Source organism: Archocentrus centrarchus, chromosome 4 (genome assembly GCF_007364275.1).
Source record: "Archocentrus centrarchus isolate MPI-CPG fArcCen1 chromosome 4, fArcCen1, whole genome shotgun sequence".
NCBI lineage: Eukaryota > Metazoa > Chordata > Actinopteri > Cichliformes > Cichlidae > Archocentrus > Archocentrus centrarchus.
The window spans coordinates 8,227,878-8,242,987 of NC_044349.1; the positions used below are offsets into that span (position 1 = coordinate 8,227,878).

At 42.4% G+C, this 15,110-nt stretch overlaps 1 protein-coding gene across 1 annotated transcript; it reads left to right on the plus strand.

The window, feature by feature from the left end:
• Positions 1-1,865: 1,865 nt before the first annotated feature.
• LOC115779411 (fibronectin type III domain-containing protein 7-like) lies at positions 1,866-12,635 on the plus strand. The gene is made up of 14 exons (XM_030728056.1): positions 1,866-1,983; positions 2,259-2,274; positions 2,380-2,628; positions 3,521-3,781; positions 5,218-5,478; positions 6,447-6,710; positions 7,697-7,951; positions 8,036-8,293; positions 8,441-8,695; positions 8,975-9,229; positions 10,757-11,017; positions 11,116-11,145; positions 11,279-11,317; positions 12,369-12,635. Exons 1-13 carry the CDS (start codon positions 1,942-1,944, stop codon positions 11,308-11,310), a joined length of 2,439 nt encoding a protein of 812 aa, XP_030583916.1. The 5' UTR covers positions 1,866-1,941; the 3' UTR covers positions 11,311-11,317; positions 12,369-12,635.
• Positions 12,636-15,110: the final 2,475 nt, after the last annotated feature.

Genomic DNA, 15,110 nt, shown 5'->3' on the forward strand with positions numbered 1-15,110 from the left:
CTGGTGTTTACACGTCTAAACGCCCTCCTCACGTCGCGCTCCGTCACAGTGAGTGTCTCCGCCCCTCCGGCCGGGAGCGCAGCGGGCTGTCGGCTTCCCGACTCAAAGCGCGCAAAGAAGATGTTGAGTTCATCAGCCAGAGAAGCGTCGGCACTCACCGGGTGTGTGTGTGGTGCTTTGTAGTCCGTGATGGTGCGTAGTCCCTGCCACAGTCCCCTGGGGTCAGACTGTTGTAGTTGCTGTTCCAGTCTGCGGCCGTAGCGATGTTTTGCCTCTTTCACCGCTCTGCGGACGTTGTATGATGCAACCTTGTAGTCCTCCATGTTCCCAGAGGCGAGGCCGGAGTTGTAGGCAACGGTGCGGGACCTCAGGGCGTCGTGGACAGATTTATCCACCCACGGCTTCTGGTTGGGAAAAGTCCTGATGGTCCTCCTAAGTGAAGTGTCTTCAACAACTTTCCCAATAAATCCCACAACAGTTTCCGTAAACTCCTCGATGTCTCCGCCCGCGCTGCTGCGAAACATGTCCCAGTCGATTGAATCCAACGCACCCTGCAGAGCGGCCTCTGTTTGATCAGACCACCGTGTCACTTCTCTCACAGCAGGGGGTTCCTGCCTGAGCCGTTGTTTGTATTTCGGCATGAGAAGTACAGAGGTGTGGTCAGACTTCCCAAAAGGCGGAAGAGGCTTTGCTTTGTAGCCATCTTTGAATGGAGAATAGCAGTGGTCTAGGGTCCTCTCTCCTCTGGTGGGGCAGTCGATGTGTTGAATCAATTCCGGTATCAGCTTTTTCAAGTTTGCACTGTTAAAGTCCCCGGCTACGATGAGAGCCGCATCACGCTGGTTAGCCTGATAGGTGGAAATAGCCTCATGTAGCTCGGATAGTGCAGTGTTTGTGTCCGCCTGAGGTGGAATATAGACGGCGCTGAAGATGACCGAAGTAAACTCGCGGGGCAGGTAGTGGGGACGGCATTTCAGGGTTAGGAGCTCCAGGTTAGGTGAACATGATTGTTTCAGAAGGACAACATTCCTACTGTCACACCAGTTGTTATTAATCATTAGGCACACACCTCCTCCTCTTGATTTTCCAGACTCACTCGTTCTGTCCGTGCGATGAACACTGAAGAACTCCGACGGCTGTACGGCGTGGTCCGGTATGAGGGGAGTCAGCCATGTCTCCGTGAGACAGATGATGTTGCAGTCCCTTATGTCCCTCTGAAACTGTATCCTGGCCCTGAGTTCGTCCAGCTTGTTATCCAGTGACTGGACATTAGCCAACAGGATGCTCGGCAGTGGCGTTTGGTGCGCTCTGCGCCTCAGCCTCTCTCTTACACCGGCTCTTTTCCCTCGGGGCCTTGTCCGTGACCTGGTCCGTCCTTTGTTTGAGCTGGCCCACTGGAAACGCAGTATCTCCCGAGGCCAAGTCGGGTCGGGAGAAAAAGGTGTCAGAATACAGCCAGAGTGCTGTATTCTGATATTAAAAAGAGTCTGTCTGTCATACGTGATATGACACAGAGCAGGCGGAATTATAAAGTCCAAAATTAGAGCTAAACCTAATATATACAAACAAAGCGTAGGAGCAGGTACGACGGCTGCTGACCTCACCGGCGCCATCTTGGAACATATGCATGTGAAGGCAGACGAGTGAACACTTTTGGCACTGTAGTGTAGCTAGTATCTATCTGACATATTACATCAAAGGTTTTGCTTTCAAATTTGCAAATTATGCAAGAAATATAAGATATTCTGTTGTATTTTCTGTAGTATCTCTATCACTGTCAAAAGGGAGGATCCGAGACCTCCAGCGAGGGAAATTCCAGACCGTTATTATCTGCATGCCACCTTTTAGTGAATATACCCTTGAGTGCAGAACATGATGCCTTCATAGGTGGGTTCTTCTCATGGCATTCAACCTACACCTGCCCCATCTCCCTGCTTCAGTATGAAGGGAAATTTGCCCCCCAGTGGGAGGAGCTTGATGCAGGTATTTCAGCATGCAGACACCACCTATTTTTAAGAAAAGACTAAAACCATTAGAGAAACACATTTTTAAAAATCAAAGAGAAGCTGTCAAGTGGGAGTGCAGACACGAACGTGATAAATGGGTGCTATGAAGTGGCTGGTGATTTTTATATTCCTGGGCATATGCTCACAGGTATAGTATTGTTTCAGGCTTAAAATATGTAGTTGACATGGCATTTACTGCTTAGAGTAAATTAAGCAGAACACTTAATAAGTCCCTTTTATCTTAATTTGCAGGCTGCAGCACAACCAGGTACTGTATGTGGTCTTTTACTATGTATCCCGCTGTTGTTCCATTATCACAGATTTCTCAGTGTGGTAAAATGTATTATAATGATTCATTCTCTTCCCTCATTAGATTTTAGAATGTCAGTGTTCTCTGCAACATCCAAGACTGTGACTCTCAGATGGACCAGGGACCCCAGAGCCACCTCATACAAGATCACCGCAACTTCACCAACCAAACCCGACGCTTTTGTATCATTTGGTCCAAATACAGTGATGGGCTCTGTCACTTCGCTGTCTCCAAACATCATGTATAACTTCATAGTTGAAGCTCTGAGCGGTTCCGATGTACTCAGCACTGCATCTACTAAGTCATCAACAGGTGAGATGCACTTCAGTCCATGCCCACACTGTTTCAGGCATTAAGAACACATTCTTGTGTTGTCCCTTCATTTTCATTTCCAAAATAAACAGTTTTTACATGAATTTGACTGAGCCTGACTTTGTCCTAATAACATCTTCTTCCTTGGAGGGTTCAGGGTCCAGGTTGTGTAGCTGGTTTAAAAATGGAACCAGTGCTTTTTTAAAAGGTTGCAGAGCACGTCGCAGTCACTGAAGTACCACAATAAAACGATGCAGTATTTGTAGCAAGTTTCATTTCTGTTGCATCACATTTGGTAGGATTGTAGTTTATAATTTGAATAGAACAGAACTGGTTCATTGTTAAAAGGCTGCATTTTAAAATTTCACTCTCGACGGGTAATAAGGGTGTACTACACAATGTTTTCAAGTGCCTCTTCTCCATAGAGTTCAAGGTTGTTCATTTTGAACTTAGAGACTTACAGACTTAGTTTTACAACTATATTTTTTAAGGTATGAATTTCAAAGAATAGCCTATAAGACAGGCACACTGGTCTTCTATCTAGATAGAATTAAATATTGTGAATATTATGCTGGTTCCATGAGAATTAGTAATTTTGCAATCTAAATCTAGCTATCTAAATGATACTTTAAAAACTAGAGCTTAAGGTGGGCAGTTTTACTGGCATTTCTTTGGCTACCACAGTGATAAATATGTCTTCAAGGGATTTATTTTATGTATGCTTAATAACTAACAAAATGTACCTAGGAAAAGTCACGGTAGATTGTGTGTTTTTTTTTCTGTTATGTAACCACTTAAATCTGAGGTTAGGTGCAGTACTAAGTTAATTTTTAGATTATGTGTCCACATGCTGGATGCCATCCCTGTTCTTAATGGTTTATGATTATTTCAGCCCCTGATATGATGGACCCCATTCAGACAGTGAAGCCACAGGAAAGCACAACCTTGACTGTGGAGTTTAACTTGAGGACCGGGGCGACTCATTACATCATACGTGTCGAGAATGACGACGGCTTCTTCAGAGAGGACACAGCGTCCTCCTCTCCAGCTGAGATTCGGTCTCTCATGCCGTACACTGAGTACTCGCTCAGCATCATGGCTGTGAACAGCGCAGGGCGCAGCCAGCCATCACTTCCTGTAACTGCAAAGACGGGTACGTTGATTTCTGTTATTTTCCACTGTGTAGGATCTTCACATTACCCATTTTTCAGCTGGAAATCAAAACCACCCAAAGGTGAAATTGGTCACACATTAATTGAGAAACCCACAGTAAATATCTCAGCACACCCCGTGCCCTGCAGTAGTCACATGATCTGTTTTATTGTCTAAATAGCACAGCCACTATATTCAATACTTCAGTTGAAGGTACAGTATACATATCATGATCATATTCAGACCAGGTTTGTCTGCATCTGCAAGAAATGCATCTTTAACCCTAAGGGCCTCTCCTGTATCAGTGGTAACCATACCCGACCCTTCTATGTCAAACACAAAAAGTTGACCTCATCCTGAGAAGATGGCTGTTGGTTCTAACCTCCTCTTTACCACCAGGTGTGTGTGTGTGTGTGTCACATTTGATCCTTGTGAGCTATAAACCATGCACCAAACAGTGTCACAGTTGGCGCCCCTTGGTGGTGGAATGAGTTTACTGGTCTCGGTTCAGTCAGCAGGTCTCAAATGAAAACCTCTTCAGAGAGCACCTATTAAGCTCTCTGTCTTTCCAGGAAGTATTCTTCAATATTCTCCTTGTCTGCCATGTCAAATTTAAGATAAGATGCAATGAATCTTTATAATTCAGAGATGTCATGAATTAACTCTTTCCTCTACAAATTTTCATTTATGCAAACTTGACTTACGTGAAATAGAGATCAAGACAAAGGGGCTATGAATTTATGACATTAATTGGTGCTTATGTGATTATTATACTTATTAGCCTTAGTAAAATAAAGTTTATGTATTGCTTAATAACAGTTTTTATCAGATAATGAACGATTAATTGAACCTTTCACAATTGAAAGTGAACGCAATCAAAATCTGACGATTTGCCTCACTTAAATACTAAAACGATGGAAGGAAATAACACAGCTTTAATATGCAGCAACTGGTGAGAGACTTACATTTTAATAATCTAAGAGCTTCTCTGACAGATTTCAGATTCGACTTGGAAAGCTCTAAATCAGGGGTGGGCAACTCCAGGTCTCAGCCAACACACCTGAATCACATATAGAAGTCATTAGCAGGACTCTGGAGAACTTGACTGCATACTGAGGAGGTAATTCAGCCATTTGATTCAGGTGTGTTGGATCAGGGACACATCTAAAACCTGCAGGACACCGGCCCTCGAGGCCTGGAGTTGCCCACCCCTGCTCTAAATGCTGCACTAACCATTAAGGTGACATCATGTGTATGTCTTCCTTTGGACTCCACTGAGCTCAGGCACGTGGATAATTTTGGACTGAACTTTTAACAACAACCCAGTGAAGTCACTATTCCCCTTTTTATAGAATTTTGACTTTTAATAGTGAGCTACAGCATTCATTCCTCAAACCATCTATTACATGTAAAACCGTCTAATCTCCTCTTCCACAGTTTTGGCTCCACCTCAGCTTTCATCCTCGTCGCCGAGCAATGAAAGCATCGTTTTATCCTGGGACCCTGTTGCTCATGCTGTCCAATACACCCTATCCATATACAAGTTTGGCTCAAACACAAGCATGGACATGTACAACACGTCTAAAACCAATCTGACCTTCTCTGGCCTGGATGCTGGCTCACTCTATACCATAACGGGTTTCGCTTGGGATCCCGAAGGTCGAGAGGGAGAAAGCTTGTACATCAACCAGACCACACGTAAGGAGGCACTGAGACACTTCTCTGTCAGTGATTGCACACTTTGTGTTTACTATGGTGCAGGATGTTATTCAATAGGAGCCTTGAAGAGCATGAAGAATGCTCGCTTAAGAAGAGAGCTAAACCATGATCTAGGGTCAGTGAATGCGATGAAGCACCAAAGCCACTATTAAAACACAGTCTTATAGTCTTATAGTTTTATTGTTTATCCATAAGCTTTAGTGGACATTTTGCTTGACTAATGTAGGAATACCACAAGGAGGAAATACTTATTTTCAAAGCCTCTCATAGAGTGATTTGAAAATTTCCACACAAAGTCAAAATCTATAAAATATAATTTCATTAAATTCTATACAGTAAGTTTTTTTAGCAGTAAAATGTCCTCCTGTATGAGGACTCACTTTGAAGACTAACATATACCGTGAACTAGCATAAAAACTGTATGAAAAATAATATTACAATCTTACTATAATACACAAAATCTGCTTTTCTGCAAACTCCTACATGATCAGGAGTTGAGCAACAATCATCTTTGAAGGTTCTGATCTTTATCAGATATTACGGAGTCATCATGCAGTCTAGCAACTGTCTAGCAATGGGCTAAAATGATCTGTTTTTCATGTATGCATCTACATCTCCTTATGAAAGGAAATTTCACAACAGTAGCATTTCATTTATATCCACAAAAGCTTAACTATATATGAGATATAAAATCAGTATGCTGCATACTAACCACCTCTCAATGGGCTAAAAGGACCCATTTTGTTGCTTTTATTTACCTACAACATCACATAAATGCATTGTATCATTTTCATTTCACAGCACTGTTGTCCTGGCATGCACTAGTATACAGTACATTGGATTATAGCAGTCAAAAAAAAAAAGTCAGTCTTACATGAAATTGGTTCCTGTGTATATTCCAGTTTAGTCCTTTGCTGGTTTTGTGTTTATCTTTTGTCATTTAACAGGACCTCAGGCGCCACCTTCTGTCAACGTGTCTGTGGTGATGAATAACGGTGTGGCTGGACTCTTGGTGTCCTGGGAGCGGGACCAGGAAGTCTATAGACCCACTGAGAACCATGTGATGAGTGACCTGAACTTCACATGCAACACCACATCCAGCTCCTGCACCCTGTCTGCAGTGGGATGCGGAGAGGTACACACCATCCAAGTCATTGCCTCAAACGAGGCTGGGCCCAGCTACCCATCTAGTGCTGTGGTCTTCATTACCTGTGAGTAGCAGAGATATGAATGCGTCAGCCACACACTGCTGATAAGAAATGGAACTACCTTCTATGTCTGAAAACAGAAGACTGCTGTATTCTTTCTAATCACCAGCAGAGGGCATTCTCTGGATACCAAAAGAAGTCCAAAGTATAGTCTGTGGGAAAATGACAAATGACCTTTACTTTGATTTCAGTTGATTGTTTTTTAAATATAATATGGCACTGACTTCGTAAATTATGATCACTGTTTGAGTAAAATACAATATAAAGCAGGGTGCCATTTAGAGTGCACCCCGCGTCATCAATTTTTCAGAGCCACCACCTCACACACACACACAAAAAAAAAAACACAATATAGTGACAACCTAATTGCCAAAGACAAGGCTTCAAAACAGGAATCCACAAACCAATGGGTGATGACATGCTGGTCTTTCACACAGAGGCTTTGGTGTCAACCTGCTGATAGGTTCTGATACTAGACAGATATGGTCTCTACTGAGGTAACTGCCTGGTTGTAACTGGCCATTACTGAGATGAACATTCCCATTTGGTTGGCTTATTTATTGATTACAGTTGTGATATGATATTCTATGTGGCATGAAAAACATTTTATCTGTCCTCCCCATTCATATTCCCATCAATTCATATTGAGAATTCAAAAGCTCCATATAAAAAAATGTATTCCACAGAACAGAAGTTGAAATTTTCTGACCACTAAGGGCAACAATTCTAGGCATAATTTGAGCACTTTGAGTCTTTTAAAACTCTTTCATATAAGCAGACGATGATAATATAATCAAAATTGGTTGATAAAATGTCTACACTTTTATGTAGCTCATTGCTTAAAAATTTTTCAAACTTATAATAACTACCGTGCAAAAGATGCTATTATAAAATATGCTACACAAGACTTTTGTGTTCTACAACAAACCCCACTGAATGCTGGTGACACTGTGTTTGTGAGTGTGTCTAATTTCCTTCCTGTGCTGCAGTCCCCTGCCCACCTCAGTCTTTGGCACTTGTGGAGTCATTAGAAGGAAACTGCACTCTAACGTGGAAGACGGTGTCTCACGCTGACAGCTACACGGCCTTCATCAAGACAGATAGCAGCAGTGTGGAGACCTGCAACACCACCAGCAACAATTGCACCTATCACTGCCAGTGTGGCCACACATACCTGATGTCTGTGCAGGCGTTCAACAACGCCGGCAGCAGTCCTCAAGGACAAGTTCTCAACTACACCACCTGTAAGCAGCAGCAGTAACAACATTTATTGTAGAGATTCATTATCTTCTCTCGCTGATAATTATATGCTTACATCTATCATTTAGTGCCATGTTGTCCAGAGGATGTATCTGTATCGACGGTGAGCACCGACACTCTGGAGATCAGGTGGATGCCCTCGCGGGGGGCAGTGCTGTATGAGACTCGGGCTGCACACAGTTCAGAGGTCATTCTCTGTAATGACACAGCACCAGTGTGCGCCCTCTCTGACCTCAGTTGTGACACAGCCTACAGTGTGGTGGTGATGCCCTGTAATGAAATCAGCGGATGCAACAGTGCTTGTAAAGCTCACACCAAAGACACAGGTAGAAAACTTGTAGGCCTACTTTTTGTATAAACACATATCCAAGGAGAAAAAGGCTACAATATCACAAAATAGATGCCTAGTCATGATTTTGAGGGGTCGCTGAACAATGTGGACATCGTTAACTCAGCCTTCCTTCCTCCATCAGCTCCCTGCATGCCAATGAATCTGATGCTAAATCAAAAGAACTCCTCCCGTGTCACTGTCAGCTGGACTGCAAATAACAGGGCCGCTAATTACACTGTAAGCGCCAATGGAGATGATGACAAACACATCTGTACCACCAATGAAAACAGCTGTGACATCACTAACCTTTCCTGTGGCTCCACCTACGAAGTGAGTGTCATAGCAACCGGTGCCGCTGGTCAGAGTTTACCCAGCTACTCTGAGTATCTAGAAACAGGTGAGCAGCTGAATGCTTTCACTGATGCATCAGTGCTTCTTGCTGTTGACTTTACAATTTTGCGTAATTTCATATGTGACCTTATTCCAGGTGATTATAATGGTATTAAAGATTAAAATATTTTGCCTGTTTATCTCAATTTTTCAAGTTTACAAGAGCTATATTTAGACAGTAACATACAGATGTCCTAAAAACCTGTATTTTTGCCTAGCTGAAATATATACTGTAAATGAATTAAAAATTTATACTTATCTCCACACACCTCATCATCTTTCACAGAACCGTGTTGCCCAGTGAATCTAACAGTGGATCAGGTGACTCAGGCAATGACCAACGTCTCGTGGTCTCGCGCCAAAGGGGCACGCTCATTCATCACCTCTCTGACATCATCACGCGGTCATGCCCGCTGCCATACCCAGGACTCCCACTGCCTCATGGGATGCATCACCTGCAGCACCAACTATACTGTCACCGTGGAGGCGTTTAGCCACAGCGGACACAAGTCCAACTGCACCTATCAGGGTTTCTCGTCCAGTGAGTGTTTTCTAATAAACTGGCCATGCCAAAATTATACATACATGTCGACCAATAAGTAACAAAGAATGGTCAGTGGAAGATGTCTTTGAGATAAAATAGAAGCAGTGTCGACAAAGTTGGGCTGTCAGAGAGCTTTGACGGGTTTATTAAAGCATGCACACACCTGTTATGCTTTTACTTTGGATGCTCGTATGAAATATGGGCAGTTTCAAATAATGTCTATTTATGTGCATGTCCAATTCAATTAAATTCAATTCAATTTTATTTATATAGCGCCAAATCACAACAAACTGTCTCCTCAAGGCGCTTTGTATTGTGGGTAAAGACCCTACAATAATACAGAGAAAACCCAACAGTCAAAACGACCCCCTATGAGCAGCACTTGGCGACAGTGGAAAGGAAAAACTCCCTTTTAACAGGAAGAAACCTCCAGCAGAACCAGGCTCAGGGAGGGGCAGTCATCTGCCGCGACCGGTTGGGCTGAGGGGAGAGAAAGACATGCTGTGGAAGAGAGCCAGAGATTAATATCAATTAATGAATAAATGCAGAGTGGAGTATAAACAAAGTAAATAAGGTGAATGAGAAGAAACAGTGCATTATGTGAACCCCCCAGCAGACTAGGCCTATAGCAGCATAACTAAGGGATGGTTCAGGGTCACCTGATCCAGCCCTAACTATAAGCTTGATCAAAAAGGAAAGTTTTGAGCCTAATCTTAAAAATAGAGAGGGTGTCTGTCTCCCGAATCCAAGCTGGAAGCTGGTTCCACAGAAGAGGCGCCTGAAAGCTGAAGGCTCTGCCTCCCATTCTACTCTTAAGTATCCTAGGAACCACAAGTAAGCCAGCAGTCTGAGAGCGAAGTGCTCTATTGGGGTGATATGGTACTATGAGGTCTTTGAGATAAGATGGTGCCTGATTATTCAAGACCTTGTATGTGAGGAGAAGAATTTTAAATTCTATTCTAGATTTAACAGGGAGCCAATGAAGAGAAGCCAAAATGGGAGAAATGTGCTCTCTCTTTCTAGTCCCTGTCAGTACTCTAGCTGCAGCATTTTGGATAAGGCTTCAGAATGCTCTAACTGCTCAGTTTCACGTGTTTTTTTTTTTTTTTTTTTTAATACCCTTAAGGTAATGATCAGAAGCCCCAGCCGCCTGTTGTTCAAACCTTCTGCTTGCCAAGGGCAGCCAATCAGAAGAAAGCTGGCTTAAAAATAGAGTTGCCTTAGAAGGAGAGAAGCTCATTATTCTATCTATTTAAGTAAAAACTGACTAAAAGCATTAAGATAAGTGTATAGAAGGGATGCCTTCTATACACTTATCTTAATGCGTTTAGTTTATAAAGGCTTGTACTTATAAATCCAAATTTTGTAGTTGTGTTCTTAAAAACTTTGCAGTGTGTCACTTTAGGTTTAAATACACATAGTTCAAACACAGTCAGGGTAATCTATTTTTCCTCACTCATCAATTACAAACTTTGAGATAATAGTCACAAGAGACGCATCACTTCATCAGCATGTCTGTCGTAGGTCCCTGCTGTCCATCACGTGTCAAGCTATACAGGAAGACAAATAACACACTGGGGGTTTACTGGAGCAGCACTGGGAGCAGCAACAGCTACATCGCAGAGATGGTGGTGAACAACACCAACTACAACTGCACCGCATCTCCTGGAGAAAACAGCTGTGAGTTTGGCAGCATCCAGTGCGGGGACATCGATCATGTGGTGGTTGCTCCACTCACACCAGAGGGCAGCAAAGTCCCTTTCTGCCCTAAGAGACTGTACTCAGGTAGGCCACTAGGAATTCAATGTGACTCAATTCAGTGAGACTGTGTGCAGAGCAGTAAGGACCTGCAGAACCTGACTTTTCTGTTTCTGCTCTTTTAGTCACTTGTTCAGGAGTAGACATTGGCACAGGTGAGTACGTTATCTGTGTTTTCAATCTGGTACTCAAAAATATTTATTTGGCAGTTTAAAGTTTCTTGGATTTGCATTGTGTTGAATAATTTTTTTCCCCCTCCAAATTCTTCTTCAATCTCTTCTCCAACAGTGATTTACAGAGGGAAGAGAAGTGCGGACTAGTCTCATGGTACGTGAACATATTATGTGTAACTTTACGTTTAACAGCAGATGTTAGGCCGCAGCACTGGGGTTTCACACATAAGGTCCTGGGGCTAGAATAGGCCCGCCAAAGACTCCTCTGAACCTATTGGTTGTCCTAAAAGTAACTAGAAGTCACTACATAATGTAATCACCTAATTTGCATAATTAGTCATTTGCATGTAGTTGTAATTGAGGCTGTAGGAGAAAGGAATAACATTGTTGGAGAGACAAAAAGTGAGTAAAAAAAACAGCCTAAATATGTTTCGCACTACAAACGAACTTTATGAATTACAAGTAAAACTCAAAAAACTGCAGTGATGTATTTCAGTGCAACTGCAACATTGAAGAAACATTTGCATTTACATCCCTGTAAGTAAGCCAGGGTGGGTTCAGCTCTGGCTTTGCGCACGCCTGATTCATTTGCAGCATTTTCACTATCAACTATAGAAATTTATTTTTTCTTTTTTTTGCTGTGGGTCACTTAAGTTTATGGCATTATGTGTTCTTCCATAGTCTGGTTGATTTCTGTATTAATTTACAATGTAGTAAAAAAAAAAAAAAAAAAAAAAGGAAAACATTGAATGAGAAGGTGTGTCCAAACTTTTGACTGGTACTGTATATTTAAAAAAAAAAAAAAAAAAACATACTGTTGAAATTTCACTTATTTTTCTTATATTAATACATCTCAGGGATTAAATGTGTAGTTAAATGTCTTTACACTAACAGAAAGGGGAGTTTCACTGGTCTGGCTCACTTCAATGTGGCCCACGATGTAAAGGGGAGTCTGACATCCCCGGGCCACAGTAAGTTAGAGAGAATTTCTTATGGTCAGAGTTTTATTTATCATCTTAAACATTGTGAAAACCAGCTGGAAACAAAAGATGGAAACACAAATTTAAAAAAAAAAAAATGAAAAAGGATGACCCATTACTCATGAGAGTTGAGTAAAATTAAATGTAACCAATGACCTACAATAAAAGTGAAAATGATGCAGGCCAAGTACAAGTTTCATGTGTCTTGATGTTTTGCCTCCACAGAAAACATGTTCATCCTCCTCTTCCTCATGCATCAGTGGAAGGAACCCAGCTTCATAAATATATAGAGGAACAACTGATAACCACAAATGTTTAGACATGAAACATACTGGAATAACGAGAGATCAGCGTTTAGGAAACTGTTGTTATAGGATGGTCATGTGGCATTAAAAAAAAGCAAAACCACAGTCTGCCCCAGCGTTCAGGATCGAGCCCTTATATATATTTGAAAAACAGATTATGGGTACAGCAAGGGCAAGGGTTAAATTCAATTTAATTCTAAGTTACTAGAGTTAAAAACATAAAACATTTACCATGGTCCAAAAGACAGGTTAAACAAAGTATGAAATATTTTTCCTCTTCAGTTTAAGAAATGTTTGTTGGAGAGCTGACTGAATTACAGCAGATTTATAGCTCCCGCCCCGAGTAGGAGTACTCCTGACAATCGAGGGACAGAAACTGATCCATTCATCTTTAAACAGATCACTGCTTCCTTAAACGTTTCAGTGCTCTGTTTCATATGGTTAGGGTGTGATGAACTTTTGTAGTATGTGTCACTGTCTAAAACTGATGTCAATTCCTGCTAATAAAGAGTTCCTAGCATCAGCTTTGTCTTTTGTTTTGCTTGTAGAATGTAGTTTGTTAAACAGCAAAATGAAGTTCATAATCTTGAATGTATTGACACTAAGAAATACCCGCAGGGCCACTTTGTTAGGTACACCTGTTTAACTGTTTTTTTTTTACTGCAATAATTGAATCAGCAAATCACATGGTAGCAGTTAATGCAGTCAGAATTGTAGACATGAGCGGGATGACCTGCTGAAGTTCAAACTGAGATATCAGAGAATGGCTTCACTGCTTGTAGCTGTAACTTAAATAACCAGTATTTACCACTGGGGTATGCAGAAGAGCCTCTCTGAACACACACAACAAACCTGGAAGCTGATTGGCTGTAACAGCAGAAGATCACGTTGGATGCTTCTCCTGTCAGCTAAGAACTGGAAACCGTCTGCATGGGCTCACCAAAGTTGGACAACAGAAGTCTGAGTTTCGATTTCTGCTGCAACATTTTGGATGGTTAGGGTCAAAATCTGGTGTAAACAATATGCAAGCAACAATCCATCCTGCCTTGTATCAAAAGTTCAGGCTTGGTGGTGGTGTAATGATCTGGGGCATATCTGGTGGGTGCCTGTAGCTCAGGAGCTTGAGCAGGTCACCTACCAATCGTAAGGCTGCTCCAGTCTGCATGCCAAAGTATCCTTGGGCAAGATATTGAACCCCAAGTTGCTCTCCGATGCAGCCGTCAGAATATGAATGCGTGTTAATGTTAGATAGAAAGCACTTCGCTGTAGAAAGAAGTGTCTGAATGAGTGTGTGAATGAGGCATGTTGTATAAAGCGCTTCAAGTGCTCAAAGTAGAGTAGAAAAAGCGCTATATTAGAACCAGTCCATTTACCATCTTCTTGGCACCAACTGAGCATAAACACCACAGCCTACCTGAGTTATTGCCCAGGTCCATCCCTTTATGACCACATTATACACATCTTCTGATGTGCTACTGTATGCCACAAAGCTCAAATCATCTCAAGTTGGTTTCTAGGATATGATGATAAAGTCAGTGTTCTGAGCAGCATGGTGGAGCAGTGGTTAACACAAGAAGGTGGTCCTGGATTCAAAGTTTCTGTGTGGAGGTGCATGTGTCATGGAACAGCTGTGTGGCAAGCAGGAAGAGGACCCCAATGCAGGATACGCAAGACGGAAGGTAAAATATCAACTCCGCTTTTATTTTAGCGAGGGCAGAACAGAAGGCAGGGCTGGACCAAACCAGCGGCAGATTCAGGACAACAGAAAATAGCTTGACTTGAAGTCTAAGCGCTAAGGCAAAAAACAGGAGACACAAAGCAGGGGAACAAAGAACAAGACGACGACGCAACAGCAAACCGAGAAATCACAGGACTTAAACACACAGGAGGGCTAATGAGGGAGGTGGAAACAGGTGGTAACACAGGTGACACTAATAACACTGACGAGACCAGGGGAAGCAAAACTGGACACAACAGACCGGACGCCTATAAATAGACTGAGAAACAGTTTTTATGCCAGAGCCATAATTGAATTGAACCCCTTGCTGTCAAATGGAAAGTGATGTGGGTGGTAGTGCTGTTGTGTGTGTGTGTGTGTGTGTGTGTGTGTGTGTGTGTGTGTGTGTGTGTGTGTGTGTGTGCGCGCGCGCGCGCGCGCATCGGGGCTGGCATCTTATAATTTGAATTTTTATTTAGTATTGTATTGTGCTAATTATTTTACTACTCATATTTTTATTATGGGCAGCACACTGCCATGGTGGTTAGCACTGCTGCCTCACAGCTAGAATGACATCTAGAAGGTCTGGGTTTGATTCCACCTTGGCCTGGACCTCTCACTGTGTGGAGTTTGCATGTTCTCCCCCCGTGCTAGGCTCTGTGATTGTACGTGGCCTACCACTTCATGGCTCAGTTGCTGTCGTTCCCAATCACTTCCACTTTAACAGTTGACTGTGGAATATTTAGTAGTGAGGAAATTTCCTGACTGGAATATACAGATGGCATCCTATCACGGTACCACGATGGAATTCACTGAGCTCCTGAGAGCAACCCATTCTTCCACAAATGTTTGTAGAAGCAGTCTGCAGGCCTAGGTGCTTGGTTTGTGTACCTGTGGCCATGGAAGTGATTGGAACATCTGAATTCAATGATTTGGATGGCTGAG